The following is a 25,974-nucleotide window of genomic DNA, read 5'->3' as shown; positions in this document are numbered from 1 at the left end:
AACTACAAAAAACATTGACTGCTCTGCTTGCAAACAAGGATTTTGCCACCAAGTATTAACTCTTGTTTGTCAGAGGGCTCAAATACACTGCTCAAAATAAAGGGAACACTAAAATACCACATCCTAGATATCTCTGAATGAAATATTCCAGTTGCAAATTTTTATTCATTGCATAGTAGAAGGTGTTCAGAAAACAATTATCAATGTAAATCAAAATGAATATCCCATGCAGGTCTGGATTTGGAATGATACTTAAAATCAAATTACAGGCTGATCCAACTTCAGTGGAAATGCCTCATGACAAGGAAAAGATGCTCAGTAGTGTGTGGCCTCCACGTGCCTGTATGACCTCTCTACAACGCCTGGGCATGCTCCTGACGAAGCAGCAGATGGTCTCATGAGGAATCTCCTCCCAGAACTGGATTAAAAGCATCCTCCATCTTCTGGACAGTCTGTGGTGCAACACGACGTTGGTGGATGGAGCGAGACATGATGTCCCAGATGTGCTCAAATCGGATTCAGGTGTGGGGAATGGGCGGGCCAGTCCGTAGCTTCAATGCCTTCATCTTGCAGGAACTCCTGACACTCCAGCCACATGAGGTCTGGCATTGTCCTGCATTAGGAGGAACCCATGGCCAACTGCACCAGCATATGGTTTTGCAAGGAGTCTGAGGATCTCATTTCGGTACCTAATGGCAGTCAGGCTACCTCTGGCGAGCACATGGAGGGCTGTGCAGCCCTCCAAAGAGATGCCACCCCACACCATTGCTGACCCACTGCCAAACCGGTCATGCTGAAGGATGTTGCAGGCAGCAGATTGCTCTCCACGGTGTCTCCAGACTGTCACATTTGCTCAATATGAACCTGCTTACATCTGTAAAGAGCACAGTGCGCCAGTGGCGAATTTGCCAATCCTGGTGTTCTATGGCAAGTGTCAAGCATCCTGCACGGTGGTGGGCTGTGAGCACAACCCCCATCTGTGGACGTTGGGCACTTAGACCATGCTCATGGAGTCGGTTTCTTACAGTTTGTGCAGACACATGCACATTTGTGGCCTACTGGTAGTCATTTTGCAGGGCTCTGGCAGTGCTCCTCCTGTTCCTCCTTGCACAAAGGCAGAGGTAGCGGTCAAGCTGCTTGGTTGTTTCCCTCCTACGGCTCCCTCCACATCTCCTGGTAGCGACCCAGCCTCTGGACACAACGCTGACAGACACAGCAAACCTTCTTGCCACAGCTCGCATTGTTGTGCCATTCTGGATGAGCTGCACTACCTGAGCCACTTGTGTGGGTTGTAGAGTCAGTCTCATGCTACCACGAGTGTGAAAGCACAACCAACATTCAAGTGACCAAAACATCAGCCAGAAAGTATTGGTACTGAGATGTGGTCCCCACCTGCAGAACCACTCCTTTGAGGGTGTCTTGATAATTGCCAATAATTTCCATCTGTTGTCTATTCCATTTGCACAACAGCATGTGAAAATGATAGATTTCACAGAAGTTTGATTTACTTGGAGTTATATTCTGTTGTTTAAGTGTTCCCTTTTTTAAGCAGTGTACATATTTCTCACTGCAAAATGCAGACATTTATACAATGATTTTCTCGATTTTATTTTTGATATTCTTTCCCGATGTTAAATTAACCTACCCTTAAAAAGGAGGTGCTGTTCGTACTATATCTACCCTGCCTGCAGTGTGGACTATCAGGGTATGTGCACACGGTGCGGATTTTGCTGCGGATCCGCAAGCAATGTACAGAACTATATTAGCCAATGGTTTTTAAAAACCGCAGTGCATATCCCCAGGTCATTTTACATGCAAATCCGCACTGTGTACACTCACCCTTAGCCCGGTGAGGGGCCTCAGGCATGTCCCGAAGTAACAATAAATGAAGTACTGGTGTCGAAACTCAGACAGTTTGGCAACCCTGGTAAGGGCCACACTCCCCCACTAGTTAATCCCTGGAAAGCACATGAGTGACAGTTTTCGTGTTGCCACAACATACGTTGGATGTCGAGCATGAGATTTTGACGGACCCGCATGTGCGGGTGAATCAGATGCCATATCGAATCCCTGTAGCCAGGGCTGTGGAGTCGGAGCTCATTTTGGTGGAGTCAGAATAAAATGGACCGACTCAGACTCCTAAAATATATAAATTGGGTACAGTAGTTCAATGCAGAATATGCTGAATATTTTTTCATAGGAATTTGGGAAAGTTATGAAATGTCCTATAAATGGCTGTTCTATTCCTGATCTAAGGCTACATTCACACACAGCATTTTTCCTGCATTTTTTGAGGATACTTTCAGTTGCAAAAGCAGATCAGCTTTTTAAAAAAAACCCCATCACCTGAAAGGTTTTTGAGCTCATAGATAATGTTTTCAATAGCAAAAGCAGATTAGAAATCTTCTCTACCTATCCATTTATCCATATAATATCTGTACCAAAAAGAACGAAAGCCGGACAGCACACACTTTTTTTTTTTTTAGCACCAGTCAGGTACACCTCATAGCTGCCCAAAAGGACGCCCAGGACAGGCATTGCTAGTCTTCAGTAACATCAGATAGTTGGAATAAATAGACTGCATTCATCACCACATCTTCTTAAGGTGCAGGCTTTATTTTCAAGTGTAGGGGTGTGAAGTATGAGGCTCTGCAGCAGCTGAGGTGTGCAGTATGAAATTCTGCAGAACAGTATGAGATTCTGCCCCCCCCATAGGTTTGATCCTGGCTACGCCCATAGTGTGAATGTAGCCTGAGGATCTAGGCTTTATCTTAGCCGAGATAAGTCATAGTGAGATACAGAGATTATATATATATATATATATATATATATATATATTACACATATATACACACACCAAAAGTTTGGACACACCTTCTCAAAGAGTTTTCTTTATTTTCATGACTATGAAAATTGTAGAATCACTCTGAAGGCATCAATACTACGAATTAACACATGTGGAATTATATAACAAAAAAGTGTGAAACAACTGAAAATACTGTATGTCTATTCTAGGTTCTTCAAAGTAGCCACCTTTTGCTTTGATTTCTGCTTTGCACACTCTTGGCATTCTCTTGATGAGCTTCAAGAGGAAGTCACCGGAAATGGTTTTCACTTCACAGGTGTGCCCTGTCAGGTTTAATAAGTGGGATTTCTTGCCTTATAAATGAGGTTGGGACCATCAGTTGTGTTGTGCAGAAGTCTGGTGGATACACAGCTGATAGTCCTACTGAATAGACTGTTAGAATTTGTATTATGGCAAGAAAAAAGCAGCTAAGAAAAACGAGTGGCCATCATTACTTTAAGAAATGAAGGTTCGTCAGTCTGAAAAATTGGGAAAACTTTGAACGTGTCCCCAAGTGCATTGGCAAAAACCATCAAGCGCTACAAAGAAACTGGCTCACATGAGGACCGCCCCAGGAAAGGAAGACCAAGAGTCACCTCTGCTGCGGAGGATAAGTTCATCCTAGTCATCAGCCTCATAAATCGCAGGTTAACAGCAGCTCAGAATAGAGACCAGGTCAATGCCACACAGAGTTCTAGCAGCAGACACATCTCTACAACAACTGTTAAGAGGAGACTTTGTGCAGCAGGCCTTCATGGTAAAATAGCTGCTAGGAAACCACTGCTAAGGACAGGCAACAAGCAGAAGAGACTTGTTTGGGCTAGAGAACACAAGGAATGGACTTGAGACCGGTGGAAATCTGTGCTTTGGTCTGATGAGTCCAAATTTGAGATCTTTGGTTCCAATCACCGTGTCTTTGTGCGACGCATAAAAGGTGAACGGATGGACTCTACATGCCTGGTTCCCACCGTGAAGCATGGAGGAGGAGGTGTGATGGTGTGGGGGTGCTTTGCTGGTGACACTCTTGGGGATTTATTCAAAATTGAAGGCATACTGAACCAGCATGGCTACCACAGCATCTTGCAGCGGCATGCTATTCCATCCGGTTTGTGTTTAGTTGGACCATCATTTATTTTTCAACAGGACAATGGCCTCAAACACACCTCCAGGCTGTGTAAGGGCTATTTGACCAAGAAGGAGAGAGTGATGGGGTGCTACGCCTGATGACCTGGCCTCCACAGTCACCAGACCTGAACTCAATCGAGATGGTTTGGGGTGAGCTGGACCGCAGAGTGAAGGCAAAAGGGCCAACAAGTGCTTAGCATCTCTGGGAACTTCTTCAAGACTGATGGAAGACCATTTCTGGTGACTACCACTTGAAGCTCATCAAGAGAATGCCAAGAGTGTGCAAAGCAGTAATTAAAACAAAAGGTGGCTACTTTGAAGAATCTAGAATACAAGACATATTTTCAGTTGTTTCACACTTTAATTATATAATTCCACATGTGTTAATTCATTGTTTTGATGCCTTCAGAATGAATCTTCAATTTTCATAGTCTTGAAAATATAGAAAACTCTTTGAATGAGAAGGTGTGTCCAAACTTTGGTCTGTACCATATACATGTACACGGTATTACATATTTACAATTTATTACAGTGTTCTAAAGTTGTATTCCAATAAATAGATATTATGTTCTATCTAAATATCTTGATTATTGGATCATAGAAATTATTAAATGTCTGATGTTCATATTGTACTACAATACATTTTTCACTTAAATATAAGCAATATATGTGGGAGTCGGTGTAAGGGAAATTGAGGAGTCGGAGTTGCAGGTTTGGCTTACCGACTCCACAGCCCTGCCCGTAGCCCACCGTGCGGTGAGGAGAATGTTGAGCCTGGGTGTCAGATCAGTAAAAGAGTGGCTCCTCTAGCCCCATCGCACGTTGGAGAGTGGAGTTTCTGTAATGACTACAGGAAGGTAAATGAGGTGTCCAAATTTGATGTATATCCAATGCCCCAGGTCGATGATCTCATTGAGAGGTTAGGGTCAGCCAGATATATCACCAACCTAGAACAAAAAAAAAAAAAAAAAAAAAGTACTGGCAAATTCTCATGTCCACAAGTGACAAGGAGAGGACTGCCTTCTCTACACGTGACGGGTGATTTCAATACACCAGGATGCCATTTAGTCTGCAGGGAGGTCCAGATACCTTCCAGAGAGCCATGGATCCACCGCTTAGGCCTGGATCACACTTCCGTTTTTTAAAATCCGTCGTTTTCTGTTAAAAAACGGATCCACCATTTTTGAGGATCCATTTTTTTGTCCCATAGACTTCCATTAGGGGCTACCGTGGATCCGTAAAAAAAAACGGATCCGTTTGCGGCAAAACGGATCTGTTTTTTTCACACTGACGGATGCAGGCGAATGCCAAAAACGGATGTGTGAAACACGGGTATTACATACCTGGTAATGTGTTTTTTCATGGGACATGACGGCACCACAAGAGAGGGGATCCGCCCTACGAGGACAGGAAACCTTCAAGATAAAAAGGACGGCTCCTCTCTCCGCATCAGTTGTTTTACAGAGCACGAGAGGAACTCCGCAGGTTAGTTCACACATGAACAATACATATTTTACACTGCTAAATTTCCAACACCAAGGGAGTGTATAATACTAACGAAACACCCAACTAATGACGTGATAGGGCGGGAATATAAGGGTGCCGTCATGTCTCATGAAAAAGCTTATTACCAGGTATGTAATACCCGTGTTTTTCCATGGTACATGACGGCACCACGAGAGAGTTAGAGATTTGTATTCTCTTTTAGGGGGGGGATCACTGCCTGTAACACTCTTCTCCCAAATGTGAGATCAGAGGTGGCAGATAGGTCTAATCTGTAATGTCTGAAAAAGGTAGATGGAGAGGACCAAGTGGCCGCCTTACAGATTTGGTCGATGGAGGCGTCCGCTTTCTCCGCCCAGGACGTTGCCATGGCCCTCGTGGAGTGGGCTTTTAGGCCCTCTGGAACAGCCCTACCTGCACTACTATATGCTAGTATGATGGCCTCTCTCACCCATCTAGCTATAGTTTGCTTAGAGGCTTTAAGGCCTTTCCTTGCTCCTTGATACGAGACAAATAAGGCCCTCTGTTTCCTCCATGGTTTTGTCACCTCTAAATACTGTAGGATACATCTAACGTCTAAGCAATGTAATTTCTCTTTTTTGTTACCTGGGTTAGGACAAAAGGATGGCAAGATTATTTCCTGGGCTCTGTGGAATTTTGACACTACCTTAGGGAGGTATGCTGGATCTAATCTCAACACGACTCTATCGTCCATAACCTGAGTGTATGGTGGATCTGCTGATAGTGCGTGTAAGTCCCCAACCCTACGTGCCGATGTGAGCGCCACTAACAGGGCTGTTTTTAAAGTTACCACTTTCTGATGTTGCGTCTATTGGTTCAAATGGACTTTCCGTTAGGGATGATAGGACTAAATTTAGATCCCAGGGAGGAGGTTTAGGAGATGGGACAGAGTCAGCTCTAGCACAGGCCCGGATAAATCTGACGACCCATCTATCGCTTGCCAGGTCATAATTAAATAATGCTGCCAGGGCTGAAACGTGTACTTTCAGGGTGCTGACTGCTAAGCCCAGGTCCAAACCCTTTTGTAGGAATTCTAGTACCGCCCTCACAGGCACTTCCCCCTCCTGTATTGGGCCTGAGGTGGACGAAAATTTTCTCCATATCCTCCCATACATTTTTGTGGTCACTGGCTTTCCGCTACTAATTAGGGTGGAAATCAATCTTGCTGAAAAGCCTTTCTTCTCTAACAGTGACCTTTCAAATTCCAGGCTGTCAAATGCAGCCTGGAATTCGGAGGATGATTGAAGGGACCCTGTGTTAGGAGGTCGTGATCCTCTGGGAGCACCCATGGGTCTGTCACTGACATCACCCTCAGCCAATAGAACCACGGCCTTTTTGGCCAAAAGGGAGCTATCATAATTACTCTGGCTTGATCCTCCCTGATTTTTTTCAGGACTAATGGAATGAGGCATATTGGAGGGAAGGCGTATAGGAGACCTGATGTCCATCTTATTCTGAAGGCGTCTACTGCCAGTGGCATGTCTGCTGGTCTTAGGGAGCAGAATTTTTGAACTTTCCTGTTGGTTTTTGAGGCGAAGAGATCTATTATGGGTTTTCCCCACCTCTGCACAACTTGCTGAAAAATGGACTCTTAAAGCAAGGAGAATGGTGCCTAAGTGGTTCCTGCTCAGAAAGTCCGCCTTCAGGTTGTCCGCGCCTCGGATATGCAGGGCCGATAATGAAAGGAACTGATGCTCCGCCAGAGTCAAGATTCTTTTCGCTATTTCCATCAAAGACCGAGAACGAGTGCCCCCTTGATGGTTTACGTATGCAACCGCCGTACGATTGTCTGATAGGACTTTCACATGATGTCCTCTTAGGTGTGTCAGTAATCTTTCCAGCGCTCTTTCGATGGCTAGTAGTTCCCACTCGTTTGAGGATAGATCTTTTTCCCCCCGCGCCCAAGGGTCTTGAAGCCACAGGGTGTCTAGATGGGCTCCCCAGCCCCAGGGACTGGCATCTGTCGTGACTACTCTGGAGGCTGCATATGTCCAGGGTACTCCCCTCGGAGAGGACTCTATCTGTAGCCACCACTTTAGCGACTGGAGTACAGGATCCGGGATGGTAAGCTTCTGTTCCAATTGCCCCTGAAGCGTCAGATCGTTTTGTAACACACACCACTGAAGTTCCCTTGTGTGAAGTTGGGCCCATTTTACCGCTGGTATGCAGGAGGTTAGGGACCCCAACACTGACATGGCTTTCCTCAGCGTCATTGTTGGCTTTCCTAACGTTGTTCTGATTAGGTTTTTGATTTTCTCTTCTTTCTCCTCTGGGAGGCGACACTCCTGCATTACAGAGTCTATTGTTAGGCCCAAAAAATTCTGGACCATCGTTGGCTCCAACCTGGATTTTTTGAAGTTCAGTTGCCAACCCAGAGTCTGAAGAGTCTCTATTACTGTCTTGACTTGTTCCTGACAGTGAGCGAAATCCTTCCCCACTATCAAGAAGTCGTCCAGATATGGTATTACTAGAGCATCTTTTTCTCTGAGATGTGCCGTGACCTCCGCAATTAACTTCGTAAAGACCCGGGGGGCTGTTGCTACCCCAAAGGGCAGAGCCTTGTATTGAAAATGATGCCACAGAGTTTATCTGGACTGCCACCCTGAGAAATTTGCGGTCTTGCTGCCGGATCGGGACATGATAGTAAGCGTCCTTGAGATCCAGGACCGACATGTAACACCGAGGGAAGAGGAGTTTCACCGTAGACCTTATCGTTTCCATTTTGAACGATGGGACTACTAGATACTTGTTGAGGCCTTTCAGGTTTACAATCGTCCTCCAGGAATCGTCTGGTTTCTTTATCAGAAATAGGGGGGAGTAAAAACCTTCTCTCTTTTCCCCTTCTGGAACTTCTTCCAGTACGCGCTTTTGTATAAGCGATAACACCTCCCCCTCTAAACTCTTGTCTTTCTTGGGATGATTGTACCGGAGTTTGGATGAATTTTTGTGGTGGCCAGTGGTGGAATTTTAACTCCAGACCTGACCCTACTATCTGTCGGATCCAGGTACTGGATGAGATCCTTTCCCAGGCTGGGAGGAAGTGAGAGCCTTCCCCCCACCTGAGAGGGACCGTCACTGGCCGGGTTTTTTGGCTTCTCTAGGGGGCTTACTAAAATAGAAGCCTCTCCCTCCTCTGTATCGTCTGTCAGAATTATTTCTGTCACGTTCTTTGAACTGTTGCCTTCTAAACTTCCGGCCCCTCTGAAAGGAGAGCCGAAAGGCCTGAAACGGTTGTTTCGGAAAATTCTTTTTTGTGTCACTCGCTTTTTCCAATACTTCATCCAGTGCTGGACCGAATAAGAAATTTCCCTCACATGGTAGAGAACAAAGCTTCAGTTTTGCTTGTGTGTCCCCCGGCCAGCACTTGAGCCATACCGCCCGCCGTCCTACATTTGTTAAGGCTGCTGATTTTGACGCTAGTCTGGCCGAATCTGCTGACGCCTCTGCAAGAAAGCCCGCCGCCGCTCTAATAGCCGGTAATGATTCCAGAATCATGTCCCTGGGAACTCCTTGTTCTAACTGATCTTCCAAGTTGTCTGTCCATATCTTTAGGGACCTAGCCACACAAGTGGCTGCGATGGCGGGTCTTAGTGCGCCAGCCGAGGTTTCCCAGGCTGATTTAAGGCAATTGTCGACCTTTCGGTCCAGTGGCTCTTTTAGGAACCCCAGGTCCTCAAAGGGTAGGGAAGATTTTCTGGCGACCTTTGATATCGCCACATCAATTTTGGGGGCCCTATCCCAGGACGAGGATGCTTCCTCCTCAAAGGGGTATCTCCTCTTTAGGGAATTCGTTATCTGGGACTTCCTTTCTGGCTTTTCCCATTCGCGTTTTATTAGTGCTTTTAGTTGCTCGTTAACAGGGAAGGCTTTACGTTTTTTCTTTTGCAATCCGCTGAACATGAGATCTTGGGCTGTCTTTTTTGTCTGTTCTTCTACTAGTCCCATGGTAGATCTAACTGCTTTAATGAGCTCATCCGTAGTTTCTACTGGAAATGTATCTTCCCCGTCCGAGCTACTTCCTACATACTGGGACTTATTTGAGTCGTCCTCTGACTCTGTAGAGTCTTGCTGAGAGACCCCTGAGGGGCTTGCTCTCCTATTTTTCCCTTCTGTATCTACAGGTTGTAAAGCTCTTACTGATTTTGAAACTTCTGTCTGAATTATGGTCCTCAGACTAGCCGAAAATGATGGTGTCTCCTCCGCTATGGTTTTGTTAATGCATTCCTGGCACAACTTTTTGTTCCAGGCTGCATCTGTCGGGTTTTTACATAAGGCACATTCCTTATTCTTCGACTTCCCTCTATATTTCTTAGGGACGTCCTATACTCCACCCCGCCAATGTATATAAGAGGAGGAGGAGGAGAGGGAGAAAGAAAAGGAGAAAGAGAACAGATATTAGATAACTGGACTTTCTCGAAGCTCACTCACCACTCGGACGCTTCATAGAACGGGTACCGGATCTGGAGGTTGGCTGGTCCTTTCACTGTCTCCCAACGAGACTACGGACCCCTCTTTCCTGCGGTGACGACCCGCCCGTGCGCTGCCCGAGTGGCTCACACTACTGCTGCGACGTGCTTTCTCCTCCGAGCGCGCTTCCTGGCGTGGTAGCAAATGCTCTGGCGAAGGGCTCTCCATTACGCTGCTTATGCTGCAAGCAGTTACTTCTGCTCCAAATTGGTGCTGTGACGCCTGCTCGCCTTCTCTGGCGAACTTAAATAGCCCCTTTTTTTTTTTTTTTTTTTTAGACCAACTGGTCTTGCACCTGCCGCGCCTCTGTGTGGACGTGCGTGCGCGCACATGCGTGCTCCGTGCCCCTCCCGGGACCGTGCACACCTTCTGCTTCTCCCAGGCCCCGTGGTGTCGTGCGCGCCGCTCTACTTCCGGGTCGCCGCACCACTTCCGGTTCGTTGGCCATGATGCGCGCTCTCAGTGCGCGCGCCTCCCGGTGCGTCCCGGCCAAGTGAGCGTCTGCATTTCGGGAGCCCCGGACACCTCTTACCTGCATGGTGGACCCCATCTCCCTGCTCTGGCGCAGGTATGTGCGGAACGACCTCCGCTGCGGGGTCCGGTGTCTGGTGCTCACAGGGAGGGTACACAATCTGTGGCCTCCGAGGAGCTCTTCTGCCCGGGCACTGATGTGCCTCCCGGGCTGCATGGCCACTATATGTCAACAGGGAGGGACACTATCAGTGCCCTCCCTGGACCTCCTCGCTGACCTCCGTTCGCCTGGGTATGTGCCCGGCTGTGGCCATGCTCTCGCTCAGGGGGGGCATAGGTGTATATGGCCCCCGAGGCGACTACCGGTACCCGGTGTCGGGTGTAGCAGACCCATGCCTGCCACTAATCACCCGACCCAGGCATCCTCTTCTTTCTTCCATCAAGAGGTTTTCATCTTGAGGGTTCCCCATCGAGGACAGGAAACCAACTGATGCGGAGAGAGGAGCCGCCCTTTTTATCTTGAAGGTTTCCTGTCCTCGTAGGGCGGATCCCCTCTCTCGTGGTGCCGTCATGTACCATGGAAAAATAGGCCTTATCTGGACAACAGTTATCTTCAGCCCAGATTGGGGAAGTCACCTGCTGAAAGTCCAGGCGGTACTGAGGAAGGCATGGTTTATCATAAACCAATGTGCGCCATGGGGAAAGAAGAGGCAAAATACTTGGGCTACATCGTCAGAAAGGGGCAAAACAAAACTGCAAGTAAATAACATTGAGGCAAAATTGGCTGCAACCTGTCTCCAAGAAAACCTATTTGGTTGTTAATGGGAATTGTGGGATACAATAGGAAAAATATCCCGAATTTTACCATGATAGCCTCCCACCTGACCTTAAGGGCACAAAGATATCGATGGCCAAATGGTCCTTTGAAGCAAAGGTGGCGTTCCAGGAGTGGAAGCTCACCCTATGCAAACAGCCGGTCTTGGTGGCACCCAACTTCACTAAGGAAGTTGTGGTCCAGATGGACGCCTCCGAGGTCAGTTTGGGAGCTGTATTGTCTCAGGAAATAGATGGGGGTGAACATCCAGTTCTATAGGAAACGCTTCTGTGAAAAGGACTATGTGATTGTAGATAATGAGTACTTGGCCATCAAATGTGCAATTAACACGCTGAGGTACTACCTGTTAAGCCCCCGTTACACATAGCAATATCGCTAGCAATATCGCTGTAACGTCACTGTGACGTAGCAGCGATATCGCCATGTCTGATACTTACCTCCGACCAGTGGCTCATCGCTGGTCGCGCGAGAAGGTCCTGGATCATTTCTCGTCAGCCACTTCCTTCTGGGCTTCCTGTGGCGCCGACGTCAGGATCTCTGCGTCTGACAGGTAAGTAGCGACTCCCGACCCCTGCTATGTCACTGGTGAGATCTGCCTGTGTGGCAACTTAATGTCCATAAGGAGAAAGGAGCTAGGCAAGTGCTGAGTAAGGCTGGTCAGGACTCTCCCTATAATCTCTTGCTGGCTTTTCACACTAGAACATACCTGGGTGCAATGATGCAGTGAGGCATTGATTTGATTTATGCTGCCCAAATCTAGTGCCAAGTTTTCTTTAGCAGGAATGTGAAAGCAGAAGCTCCATTTTTATATTACAAGACTTACAATGTGATTCGGGGGGGGGGGGGGATTTCACTAGAATGCAAGACCAGAAAAAATAAACCCCAGTTAGATATTTTAGCACAAAAGCTCTAGGCAAAGGTCAGTACTGTCCGAGGGGTTTATTCTACAGGAGGGGGAGGTTGTCGGCATTTCTGGGAAGTTGAATGCAGCAAGTGAGCGCCGAAGTAACGCAGTGTGGACAATTCTACGTGGCACTCAGCCTGGCGACCTCGGCTGCTAGCTCCAAAACATCTCCCTTCATTGGTGAGGGTGTTACAGACATCTGCTGCTGAGTGTTCAAAGCATTGCATGGAAAGGAAAAGCTGAACTGTCAAACCATCATTACCAATAGTAATTTTTGAACACTTTTGCATAATATATAGCAGTTTACTAAACGTTTTGCAAAAGCATTCAACCTTGTTTTGGCCTATAACTGCCACCTAAGAGGCTTTGGCCAAGACGCTTACATTTATGTTCCATCTTAGGATAGGTCATTAATATACACTGCAGCGGGTCCCACAACCAGCATCCCCAACCATCAGCAGTTATCAGGTCCTGCTGTGGCCAAGTGTACAGCAACAGATCATACATTTTGGTGACAACCATTCTTGAGCCTGCAGTTGAGCTCCTTTTGAAGTGAACTGTACATTAGCTGCAGTACCTAGGAATGGCCACTAGTGTACTGAGCTATGATGTCCTGCTCAGTACATTGTGCACAAACAGACAGAGGGACTATGACTAAACCACCGTTAAAAAAAAAAAAAAAAAAATTCTATATACAGAATGCAATTGACAATGAAAATATATCAATGAAAATTACAACGAAAAAAAAAAAATATATATATAAAATGAAGTATATACAGGATTGGGCAATCTAGAATGACAGAGTAATATCTACACATAAGGTCATGTCAGAATTGATCAGTCAGATTTGCTTAATGTGGCATGAAACTACCATTAAATTGCACAAAATATTGTAAATAGGAGAGTATAATAGAAAAAAAAAAAAAATAAAAAAAAAAAAAAAAAAAAAAAAAAAAGATACCAGACTGCAGTATAGTAGTTAATTGCATTCAGTGCGATAATAGAAGTGACACCATAGTCTAAAAAGGTAAATAAGCGGAGGCAAGAACACCAGACTAAATATACATAAATTGGAGGGTATAGTGAAAAAGATGAAAAAGGAGGCCTACCACTTTAAATGTATATATATATATATATATATATATATATATATATATATATATATATATATATTATTTTTTTCTCCACTTATAGTTACTGATGAAGGCCAGTGAGGCTGAAACTTCTATCATTTTCTGGCTGCATTAAAAAATATTCTGAAAGGTAAGTGCCAAGTTTTCTTTATTATTTATGTATGGTGTGGGGCCCTACTTAAGCACCTTCTGAAGTTGTGCATACAGTGTTTTTCCTTTATCTGCAAGAGAAAGACATGCGTTCTAAAAAGAGGGATTTTTGGGTTCTTACCGTAAAACCTTTCTTGAAGCCTTCATTGGGGGACAGATTACCATGGGGTGTATGCTGCTGCTAGGAGGCTTACACTAAGCAAAAAAGGAAAATTAGCTCCTTGCCGGCAGTATACACCCATCGACAGGCACCAAGTACCTCAGTTGGTGAGAAAGCAGAACAAAAAAAAAAAAAAAAAAAAAAAAAAACACACAACACACCACACTTAAAATGTGTACCAACCCAACAAGGGCCTCGTAGACCCACACGGTACAACTTAAACAGGGAGGGTGCTGTGTCCCCCAATGAAGGCTCCAAGAAAGATTTTGCAGTAAGAACCCAAAAATCCCCCTTTTATCACTTCATTGGGGGACACAGATTACCATGGGACGTCCCAGAGCAGTCCCGAGGGTGGGAACAGCAATAAAGGAACAAGGAGGAAGGGCTTAGGTCGCCCGGGGTGCTACCGCCGCCTGCAGAACCTTCCTACCTAAGCCTGCATCAGACAAGGCCTGGGTATGAACCTTGAAGAACCTGGCAAAAGTGTGTAAAGACGACCAGGTCACAGCCTTGCAAAGCTGTAGAGCCAAAGCCTGGTGTCGGACAGCCCAAGAAGCCCCTACAGCCCGGGTGGAGTGGGCTTTCACTCCCGGAGGGGTCTGTTTCCCCTGAAGGCGGCAAGCTTCCAGTATAGTAGAACGAATCCAGCAAGCAAAGTGGATTTGGATGCCGGAAGCCCTTTCCGGCGACCTTCAGAGATGACAAGCAGGGAATCTGATTGACGAAGAGAAACGGTCCTGGCAAGATATAGACACGCAAGACTCTCACCACATCAAGTTTGTGGAGCGATTTTTCCAGAGGGTGAAAAGGCGCAGGACAAAAAGGAGGGAAGGACGATATCCTCATTAATGTGGAAAGAGGACACCACTTTGGGAAGGAGGGAACGGGCCTGAGAACGACCTTATCCTGATGGAGGATTAGGTACAGAGAGTGACAGGCTAAAGCCGCCAATTCAGCAACTCTCCTAATGGATGTAATGGTGATCAGAAAAGTTACCTTCCATGAGAGAAGGGAAAAAGGAATGGCCTGAATAGGCTCGAAAGGCGCATTTTGGAGAGCGCCGAGAACGAGATTAAGGTCCCACGGAGCTATCGGAGAATGATGAGGAGGAGCCACGTGGGCGACTCCCTGGAGAAAGGTCTTAACTTGCGGTAAGGGGGCCAGATCCCTTTGGAAAAGAATCGACAGAGCCGAGACCTGGCCTTTTAGACTACTGAGGGACAGGCCCGCATCTAGGCCAGACTGGAGGAAGCCAAGTATGGATGGAATGGAGAACGACAATGGAAAAACATTGTTATCGTTGCACCAACGGAAAAAAGCCTTCCAGTACCTATGGTAAATGCGGGAGGCGGCTGGTTTTCTAGCTCTGATCATGGTCTGAATGACCTGATTGGAAAAACCTGACTCAGAATTGCGGCCTCAGCCATGCCGTTAAACTCAGACTGATAACTCTGGTGGTAAAGGGGTCCTTGCGAGAAGATCTGGATGGTCAGGAAGCCTCCAGGGAACGTCCGTGAGCATGTTCACCAGCTCCGCATACCAAGGTCGTCTTGACCAGTCTGGAGCCACCAGAATTACTGGGATGCCTTCTGATTTTATTTTCTTGACCACCCTTGGGATCAAGGCAAGGGGAGTAAAGAGGTGAGGAAGTTGGAACTGGGACCACGGAATTACCAGGGCGTCACAACCGACGGCCAGAGGGTCCCTGGACCTGGCTACGAAGCGAGGAACTTTGTGGTTCATCCGAGACGACATGAGATCGACATCCGGGGTGCCCCAAAGCTGGCATATCTGACTGAAGATCGTGGGGTGTAGGGACCATTCGCCTGACGCTAGGCCCTGGTGACTTAGGAAGTTAGCTGCCCAATTTTCCACTCCTGGAATGTGAACGGCGGAGATCGCCGGAACGTAACGCTATGCCCAACGCAATATCTTTGCCACTTCTGCCATTACTTGTCTGCTGTGAGTACCGCCCTGGTGGTTTATGTACGCCACGGCTGTGGCGTTGTCTGATTGAATGCGGACTGGTTTGCCCACGAGGAGAGGGTGCCAGCTGAGGAGGGCAAGGAAGATCGCTCTGATTTCCAGAAGGTTGATGGGGAGAAGAGTCTCCTGGGCGTTCCAGTGCCCTTGGGCCGTTTTCCAATGGAAAACCGCTCCCCACCCACCCTAGAAGGCTGGCATCGGTGGTGATGACTTGCCACTGAAGCGGGAGAAAGGACCTCCCCAGCAGGACTGACGCAGGCATTGGCCACCAAGTAAGGGATTGCCTTACTCTGAGAGGCAGGAGTATGGGGTGATCCAGAACAACAGAAGTCTTGTCCCAGGCTGAAAGGAGGGATGAGTGTGAAATTGTGCGAAGGGCACTGCTTCCATGGCAGCTATCATCTTCCCCAGGACCATCATGCAGGACCGAAGAGGATTGGGCCCTGTCCGTTTTAGGGATCGGACTCCCTTGCAAAGGGCTGAAAATTTGTCCTTTGGAAGAAACACCCGGGCTCGATTTGTGTCGAATTCCATGCCCAAGAAAGTCAGACGCTGAGTTGGGTGCAGGGTGGACTTCTCTGTTGAATATCCAACCGAGACAGGCAAGAGTGTCCAGAGTTATCTGGAGACTTTGAAGACAGTCTTCGCGGGACGAGCCCTTGATCAACAGATCGTCCAGATAAGGTATAATGAGGATCCCCCTGGAGCGAAGAATGGCCATGACTTGCCATCACCTTCATAAAAACAAGGGGAGCGGAGGCTAGGCCAAAGGGAAGGGCCGTGAATTGATCATGATTCTCCTGAATCGCAAAACAAAGAAATCTGATGTTGCAAACAGGGATGTGAAGATAGGCATCCTGTATGTCCACAGAGCAGAGGAACTCTCCAGGTTCCATTGAGGCGATCGCCAAGCGCAGGGACTCCATCTTGAAGTGGAGGATCCGCACGTGGCGATTGAGCAACTTGAGGTCCAAGATTGCCGTCTTGGAGGTCGAGACAGGAGGAAGCGTCTCTCTGGAAGGGGGGGGGGGGGGGAATAGAAAATTCGATTTTGTATCCGGATATGATGATTTCCCTGACCCAAGCGTCGTCGACAACAGCCAGCCACGTGTCCATGAAAGAAGAAAGTCTGCCTCCCACCCTGGTAGAACTTCCAGGTGGGGGTGACCCGTCACGGAGGAAAATCTACCAGAGAGGGAGCCTGACGACCTCGAGGGTCGGCCTCTTGATCTCCAGCGGTGTGCGGGTTTATACGATGGTTTTCTCCGTTCACCAGAGGTAGAGGGCCGGTCCTGCTGGGATGATCCTTCCGCAGAAGAGAAGGGACGAAAGGACCTAAACGGCAGAGAAGGTTTTCTGTTGAAAAACCGTCTAGGCCGAGACTGGGGAAGAGAGGTACTTTTACCCCCGGTGGCATCAGAAATTATCTAATCCAGCTTGGTACCAAAGAGCCTAGAACCGTGAAATGGCAGGTTGGTGAGAGACTTTTAGAGGTGTTGTCCGCACTCCATGCCTTCAACCAAAGGATACAGCGTATGGCTACTATGTTGCTGTTAGCTCTTGCTGCGCACCCAGCCGCATCCAAGGAGGCGGCCAAGAGGTATTTACCCGCATCATTAATTTGGTCTGCTAAATCTGCCAGCTTGTCCTGAGGAGCTGACGCCAAGATGCCTTTGCAAAGAATTTTTGCCCAAGCTGAAAAGACTTTAGCCACCCAGGCGGATGCGAAAATAGGGCAGAGAGGCGCCGGATGCCTCAAAAATTGATTCAGCCAGCGATTCTGCCTGTCTGTTGGATCTTTAAGAGATGCCCCGTCCGGAAGGGATAGAACCATCTTAGAGGAAAGATGGGAAACTGGCGGATCCACTTCGGAAGCTTTTGTCCATTTTGTGAGATGATCTGTATCAAAGGGATATAGGATGTCTAAGTACCTGCGGCCTGAGAAATGCTTCTCAGGGTGTTCCCATTGTTTGGTTAAAGTAGTAGAACTCCTTGTGATTAGGAAACGTTCGGGAGGGAGGTTTTGCTCGTTTAAAGGGAACAGAGCATTCCTGAAGGGGTGCCTTATCTTCCTTTATTTTGCGTGTTTGGAAAATAGCTATGAGACCATCTACCATGTCCTGTGTTTTAGACATGTTGTCTGCCTCCGAGTCAGATCCCGATTGGGAATAATTGTCTGACCCAAGGTCGTCTTCTGAGGAAGGAGACAAAGCAAGTAGCCTGGGCGGAGCGGAAGGACTTTGCGAGCTGGAAGAAGAGCCAGAAAGAGCCCGCTTCCTAGAACTCCTACCCGGTCTGTCCCTCTGGAGGTCGCGGTGAGGTGCAGGCGACTCACCGTGAGAGGCGGTCGGCACACAGGTGGCTGTAGATAGCTGAGGTAATCGTTCGGGGTGTTCCTGTGGTGCAGACATAGTGGAAGGACTGCAGGACAGGAAGAAGGGAGAAGACTGACCTGACGCCCACTTTTTACAGCGCGTGCAGGCGTAGTGAGTAGCGGTAGGTCTAGGAAAGGGAGCCCTTGGAGGGTTGGGCATATGTAAAGACTGCAGTATTATAGCAGCACTTACCCGAGTCAGTAATGCAGGGAGTGAGAGGGTACTGCCGAGGGAAGCTAATTAGGGCCTCATGAATATGAGAAGAGCCTACCGTGACCACGCTAATCTGATGGGCAGAAGACAGCAGATGTGTCCCCCAAGCGGAGATCCGTGGAGAGTCGCACACGAGGTCCCAGAGAGGCGCAGGACCTTAGAGGTGGGCGGTGCTTAGCGGACGTGCTGCGTGATTGGCTGTAGACTGCGGGGGGCGCGGATAAGGAGAGCTGAAAAGCTACGAAAAGAAAGTAGCTCTGTGATGGGCTAAGAAAGGCATTAACAGAGCGCGCGCAAAGCAGGGGGCGTGAACAGGCGGGGAAACCCTAAGTGAAAGTAGAAACGCTGTGCCGGTTTCCACCCCCGAAGTCTCTCATCCACAAGATATGCACACGGTGCCCGTGACGCCACAGAAATGAGGCAGGTAGGAGGATGGGGAACCACTGAGAGGCGTGCGCCTGCAAAAAACGAGAGGGAATTTCAAGAGGAAAGTGGGCATAGTCGGCTATCAGCGGTGCCGACCTCAATGACTTCCATGTGGGGCGAGCACGGGACTGGTGGGAGCGTTCAGACTTATTACCCGACGTCCACATGCTTCCCTGAAGAGGATGACCGCAGGGGCCCACGTTGAGGGGAGGCCGCTGGGAATGAAGATCCTCTGTGCCTGCACCATGTCTGAATAGTGCAGAAGACAGCGCCAACCCTTTGTCAGAAAGGGAAAGTCACCGCCGGTGACCATCGTCTTCCTCTCAGCCCTGTCCCGGGAGAGGGGTGAGGAGGGGAATCGGCTGGGACCGGCCACCTGTCAGCCCGTAGCATCTGAAGGCGATAGGGAAAAGGTCCTGCCTGTGGTCCTGAGAGTTGCGATATGGGCAACACCACATTGCACGCTCAGCCGTCTGATAAGGGAAAGCAGGGTGAACATTTACCCCCTCTTTCCTGAAGCTAAATCTGAAAAATAAATGGGAAAAAGGTTTATACACAAAACTAAAAGTCTAAAAGGGAAAAAGGAATAGTTATCTGCGGATATCTCGGTCCGCCTCCTACAGACACCAAGCACAAACTGAGGTACTTGGTGCCTGTCGGTGGGTGTATACGGCCGGGGAGGAGCCAATTTTCCTTTTTTTGCATAGTGTCAGCCTCCCAGCAGCAGCAGCATACACCCCATGGTAATCTGTCCCCCAATGAAGCGATAAAGACGTGCCGCATGTCTGGTTACACAGGGACGCCGGAAGTGGCCGTGCACGCATAGTGGAGATGGGATTTCATAAAATCCTCTCCACTATGCTGTAACATCTGGAAGCTGCGGATTGGATGCTGCAGCTGTACTCAGCGTCCAATCCGCAGCAATTCTGACCGTGGAAACATGCCCCTAGGCCTCATTCACATGCTATTTGGTCAGTATTTTTACCTCAGTATTTGTGAGCTAAAACTTGGAGGAAAACAGAGGAAAAAGTATATTAGAAACACGTCACCACTTATGTATTTTTCTCCCACTCGTGGTTTTGGCTTATAAATACTGAGGTAAAATACTGACTAAATACTGAACGTGCGAGATATAACTTGTGCCAAATCTGGTGCTTAGCCTTGCTCTTCCTACTTGCCCTGTAGTGGGGGCAAGTGTTGTTCATAATTGTGGGGTTAATGTCACCTTTCTATTGTCAGGCAACCTCAAGCTCACAGGTTAGTAATTGAGAGTCATCTATGCACACCCCTACACTTGAAAATAAAGCCTGCACCTTAAGATGCGGTGAATGCAGTCTATTTATTCCAACTATCAATTGATGTTCATGTGTTACTGAAGACGAGCAATGCCTGTCCTGGGCGTCCTTTTGGGCAGCTATGAGGTGTACCTGACTGGTGCTTAAAAAAAAAAAAAAAAAAAAAAAGTGTGTGCTGTCCGGCTTTCGTTCCTTTTGGTACAGATATTATATGGATAAATGGATAGGTAGAGAAGATTTCTAATCTGCTTTTGCTATTGAAAACATTATCTATGAGCTCAAAAACCTTTCAGGTGATGCGGTTTTTTTAAAAAGCTGATCTGCTTTTGCAGCTGAAAAACGTATCCTCAAAAACGCAGGAAAAACGCTGTGTGTGAATGTAGCCTTAGATCAGGAATAGAACAGCCATTTATAGGACATTTCATAACTTTCCCAAATTCCTATGAAAAAATATTCAGCATATTCTGCATTGAACTACTGTACCCAATCTATTATATATTTTAGGAGTCAGACCATTTTATACCGATTCCACAGCCCTGGATTTGACTGACTCAATTGAAGTCAATGGGTGAAAAACCTCAGAGAATTGACATGCTGCAGAAAGAAAAAAAACAAAAAACAATGCAAATACTTAAGGAAAAATACTGATCATGTGCACAACACTTCAGAATGGTCATTGAATTAGCTCGAATAAGGATTCCATAGCATTTTTGGTCCATGTCCACCCAGAAAAAATGCACTGTGTGCACACAGCCTTAAGGTACTGTCACACTTAGCGATGTACCAGCGATCCCGACCAGCGATATGACGCGGTCAGGATCGCTGGTACATCGCTAAGTGGTCGCTAGTGAGCTGCCACACAGGCAGATCTCACCAGTGACATCGCTGGGGACGGGGGTCGCTACTTACCTGTCACACCAGGCGATCCTGCGTCCTCCCACCCGGCTTCACGCGTCGCTCGTCCTCACAGCAGGAAGCGCCGCAGGAAGCAGACGACGAGAAACAGTCCTGAACGTTCTCACGCGATCAGCGATAACCAGCGGGGATCCGGTCGTAGGTAAGAATCAGACACAGATATCGCTAGCAATATCGCTATAACGTCACTAGTTATAGCGATATCTCTTAGTGTGACATGCCCTTTAGTCACCGCTTTGTGTATAGAGGGCAGCAGCTGTAACCTCGCTCCCCAGCACTGACCCGACAGCCAGCTCATCATTAGGCACGATTTAGTGGCACCAGTGACAAACCGGAATGCTGCCAGGGAAAATAAAGTAGTTTCCTCCCAGTAGCATGAGTCTAAGAGCCAGTGTCGGGCAGGTTCACAACAATCACCTTCAGATTAACCCCACAGCTACAAGTAGTGTTACTTTTCCAGGTCACAGGTCCCCTTTAACTGTACTGCATGCTCCATACAACTGCTCTAATGCACTCCATCCAGCTGGCCTACTAGTCACGCTGATGGTGGTGTGATCTCTAGAATGTCAGGTGCCCTATGATATTTCAGGACACAGCCAGGAATATCATGGTATTAGAAGAGTGAAAAACTGTCCAAATGATACAGTATCACTGCCAATTAAGAAAATATTTTGAGCATCATTTAGCCCCCCCACCAAGCATTCATTTCAAAACCGCATTGAATTTTGGACATCTAGTGGCAGAAGCTGAAATGCTTGACTTGTTTTTCGCTTCCTTCTGAACATCTGGTCCGAACGAAGCTTCAGATCGTTATTACTGAATCAGATACGGTATATGAAAGATTACCAAAGGCCCATGTCTGTCCGCCTGAGATAAACATGCAAGAGCTAGTTTCATAATAGAAAGCCCAATATACCACGTCAGCTTCCTATTTTATAACCGACAGCAGACAACCATGTAACATGCCCCCCTCCCTACAAAGCCACATTTCCTCTGCCGCCACCTGCTTGTGGCTCTGGTGTTACATATGACAATTAACACCTCTACACCAAGTTGGTTAATGTTTGCAGGTCCTGTAGATCACTAGCCCCAATTTCATTTAAAAAAAAAAAACCCACACACAACACTAAAAATCAGGGTTTCTCATCGCCAGTCCACCTACAAGTCATGATTTGAAGAAATCCTAACGAGAACACCCACGGCAATTTATGACGACAATAATTCCATAGCCCTGTGCAATACTAAAGAAATCCAACCTCAAACATGACCTGTTGGGGGAACCTAGAAAACTAAAGTTGAGAAACACTAAGGCCAGTGTCACACTTGCGAGTCTCTTGCCTCAATACCCGGCACTGTCGCCAGCACTCGGGACCGGAATGTGTGGTTGCATGTATTTCTATACAGCTGAGCGCTCCGGTCTCGAGTGCTGGGTATTGAGGCACAAGTTTCTTGCATTGCAACCCCGGCCTAATTCTCAACTGGATCCCTTCAAGAACTTGATCTAAAGTGCTTTGCACTCGCTGCAGGTCTTACTGAGGGAAGCACACTTGATAATTGCTAATTTTGGTCCTTTTTCCTAGTACAAAAAGCTGTGTGAACTATAGAAGCCTATCGTACCACCTTATCCCATGCATGTTTATGCAACAGATAGGGAGAAGACAAGTTGCTTCCCCTTTATTACATGGTATTTTGTTAGCATAAGTCAAAAATCAAACATGTCCAGTCCCGAGTGGTCCCCAATATCTACAGTAAAGCATCAGTAGGCCCACCACACAGTAAGGCAGGGGCTACAGGCAACATAAGTTGCACGGCAGCAGTAGCTCCGGGACACATTGTGTGACCAAAAACATTTGTGCAAAGTGCAGCAATTTTAGGTTTTCGATTTAGCTGTAAAAATGTTGCATGTGGCTTGCATTGACTGAAGACCAAAATCCACCACATCTGAAGACATGCAGCAGCCGCAGCTTACAATCCGAGACCATAGGAAGTCAGTGCAGCCAATGCTGCAGTTTGCCACTGCGATGCGAGATCTCATGGTGCAGTCCTAGCCTAAACCTGTGTGCACACCAAGGGCATATTCACATTACTTCATCACTTCCCTTTAGGATAGGGACTTCACCCAGTATACATAATGAACGACGACAAAACCTGCAGTGTGAACATAGCCTGCGATTCTTGGGTCCTGCATCCTTGTGTACTCTCAGCTATTTGTCAAAGGGAAAAACAACAAGTCCAAAACACGCAACTGCTCTTTACCATGCTCCTTTATAGGTTGCAGAATTCTAATATTTAGTAACAGTTTACATAACAGTTAGGCTGGGTTATTACATGGCATTTATTAGTGTGCTGTGTGGCCGGGAGCCATGGATCCAAGCTTCACCAGCAGTTGCTGCAGAACTTCTTGGAGGACTGTGTGGCACACCACTGCCCTGCAAATGCCACCTTATGACTCCGGAGTGATTTGGGGTTATTTTGCATATACGAGACAAGTTATAAATATGCCAGATCCAATTTGTCACCCATTTTTGGGACTCGTACAGACCTCAGTTTTTCACAAGTTCTGTCTGTTTCACATATAGGACTTGTACCAGTCCGATCTCTTCACGAGTCCGTATAGTTTGTGGACCGAGTGGTCTGCACCAAAATATGAGACAAACTCAATTTTCATACAAGTCATGGCTCAAACTCACCAATGCAAGTCTATGGGTCCATGAAGAAAGAAGAAAAACCCGAAACATTGATGAAACTAGCAAATATATGTGTAACACACTATTAAAGTCTTCTGCATACAAGTGCAAGTCCTTTATTTTTATTTACTCACTTATGTAGTGCCATTATTTCCACACATCATCACTGTCCCCATGGGACTCACAATTTAAATTCCCTATCAGTATGTATTTGGAGTGTGGGAGGAAACCCACGCAAACACGGGGAGAACATACAAACTCATTGCAGATGTTGTCCTTGGTGGGATTCGAACCCAGGACCCCACGGCTAACCACTGAGCCACCGTGCTGCCCATTTCAGCTTCTATTAACCTGAATCCAACAGTCCACTCTATAATCACTCACCCTGAACAATATAATATAGAGAATAAAAGGGGGGAGGGAAACACTTGAATGCTGTCGAAGAAATGCCATCCCACAGACAAGGCTGAGTCCAGGGGGACAAGTGAGCAAAAAGACCCAAAATGTCAAGCAGTACTTTCCCCTGACGAAGCCACCTTGTGTGGCGATACAAGTTGGGCTTCTATGCCCCTCGGACCTCTTAGCACTCTGACAAATTACCTGATCTGGTCGTCCTCAATAAGCGCTGCAGATGCCTTCACCCATTAGGATGGTAATCTTAGGAGGGCTTTGTCTTCAGCAGATGTACATCAGATTCCACTTTGGGTCTTTTGGCTCACCTGTCCCCCGGACTCAGCCTTATCTGTGGGGTGGCATTTCTTTGACAGTATTCAAGTGTCCCCCCCCCCTTTTATTCTCTGTACATTATATTGTTCAGGGTGAGTGATTATAGAGTAGACTGTGATTCAGGTGCACATTGGGCCCTCTATTTGAAGGTATACATGTATTGAGTCAATTCTCTATTTGGTGATCGCCGTTTTAGCATGTTCTTTACTCGTTTTGCAATTCCATCAGTTTCACATGCTTCTGGCTAATCCCATGTACCTGTATTTAGTGACGGTGCCCTCCATCTCTGCTTTTTTCAAAGCTTCTATTAACCACGTCAGGCTTTGAGAGCAGTGAAGCGGCTAAAATAAGTGACCTTCCAGTTTCCTTTTGGAAGCAGCTCAAGAGTTTATATCAAAGACACAAGTCAGCAAGAAACAATGATCAGAAAAGCTGGCTAATGGGCACAGCCATCTAACAGACAGTGGGCACACTAGTGGGGAGCCACTGGCGGCTCAGTGAGCACTTACATCTTTACTATAACAGCATTCGTTTTTCTTGTAGACAGTAGTGACTAATGAAAGCCACAAACCGACCAGGTAAAGGAAACGGGTGAGCCGCCGGAATGACGCCTCGTAGTATACCTGATGTGGGAACGCATAAGCCCCACAGCCCGCATTACACGGCGTGACCCCAACCCAGTTGGGTCCTTACACATGGCGGGGTCTGGAATGGCAGATTTGGGGCTTACGGTGGTATGGCCACTTTCACATCTGGCCAGTAGTCACCCATGGTCTGGCCCTATAGGAGCCCCACAGTGCCCACAAGCTGCTGCCACACAGTATTCCTGCCCACCTTCATGCCCCACACCTACCGATTAGATGCCAGGATTTCCTGCGCCCATACGACCGAATGACAGCGTGCCGGTCCGACTCATAGCCGACCAGGGCGGTGCACACGCCGTCGGCCACCTGCCCAACCAGCAGGAGGAGCCCGGCGTAGAACGAGTCGAAGCCCAGCACCGAGTGAAAGTACACCAAGAAATAGGTGAACCACATGGAGGCGCAGAGGTCGTTGAGGTAGTGGCCGGTGGCATAGCCCAGCTTCTGGCGCAGGCTCAGCGCAGAGTCCGCCATCCCGGTGGGCGGTGATGAGAGGGACAAGCTTCCAGCCTCTGCTCTCACACACAGGCCGCCATACTCCGCACTGCCCAGCCAGCCACGGCGGTACCGTCTGTCTCACTATGTGCCGGGACGTACATCTCCAGGCTGCCACTACAGCGCCGCGCTATATTCCGGGTTCTTATCCCCTAACAAAGCCACGGACCAATCACAGACGCATATGCCCTGCTCACAGGCAGATTGACAGCTCATTCACCAATCAGGAGAGCGCTTGAGGCCGAATCCTGGTTACCGCTTGCTCCCGCCCCACGCCGAAATCTTGTGACTGAATTCCCGGTTAACCCGTTCCTTGCCGGCTGCCTTCCTGCTTAGTGTTGCAAACAGAAGTTTCTGTCCCAAGACCAGGAAATATTAGGGCATTACTCAGACGGGCGGTGCCAGAGGGTGGCAGGGTCAGGGCTTAGGAAACAAATTGTTACTAATGGTGGCAATTATTGGTTTATTCAAGCAAGCGCCTGTGTGATGAAATCATCCGCCTGTCATTGACGTGTTCTAGGTCAGATGCATGGATGGAGTTTATGGGGTGCGATATCACAGGAAGGCAACATTTCGGTTTATGAAGATTGTCCACATCCAG

General features: G+C 47.6%; 2 protein-coding genes across 4 annotated transcripts in view; both read right to left on the bottom strand.

Moving 5' to 3' along the window:
- Positions 1-25,534, bottom strand: part of MFSD12 (major facilitator superfamily domain containing 12) — a 116,297-nt gene extending 90,763 nt beyond the window's left edge. Inside the window, exon 1 of one of the 2 annotated variants that reach the window (XM_073543760.1) lies at positions 25,091-25,534. In XM_073543760.1, coding sequence (XP_073399861.1) covers positions 25,091-25,352 — 262 coding nt within the window. In that variant the 5' untranslated portion in view covers positions 25,353-25,534. The remainder of the gene's footprint in view (positions 1-25,090) is intronic. The other variant, XM_073543753.1, reaches the window with a different exon arrangement.
- LOC141048284 (uncharacterized) lies at positions 4,446-10,139 on the bottom strand. 2 transcript variants are annotated; one of them, XM_073543741.1, is made up of 2 exons: positions 9,950-10,139; positions 4,446-9,814 (listed from the first exon to the last, which is right to left on the bottom strand). In XM_073543741.1, the coding sequence occupies exons 1-2, from the start codon at positions 10,127-10,129 to the stop codon at positions 8,567-8,569; spliced, it is 1,428 nt and encodes a 475-aa protein (XP_073399842.1). In that variant the 5' UTR covers positions 10,130-10,139; the 3' UTR covers positions 4,446-8,566. The 2 variants fall into 2 exon arrangements, with proteins under 2 accessions (XP_073399842.1, XP_073399837.1); XM_073543736.1 differs by having other exon boundaries at positions 9,950-10,125.
- Positions 25,535-25,974: the final 440 nt, after the last annotated feature.

This window comes from Dendrobates tinctorius, unplaced genomic scaffold (genome assembly GCF_039654945.1).
Source record: "Dendrobates tinctorius isolate UK_male_01 unplaced genomic scaffold, ASM3965494v1 ptg000011l, whole genome shotgun sequence".
Lineage (NCBI taxonomy): Eukaryota > Metazoa > Chordata > Amphibia > Anura > Dendrobatidae > Dendrobates > Dendrobates tinctorius.
Note: the sequence above shows the minus strand (reverse complement) of the source record. Positions and strands in the feature narration are given on the sequence as shown.

Excerpts from the sequence above, each read along its gene's own strand:
- LOC141048284 (XM_073543736.1), bottom strand. The coding sequence starts at position 7,824 with ATGGTCCAGAATTTTTTGGGCCTAACAATAGACTCTGTAATGCAGGAG.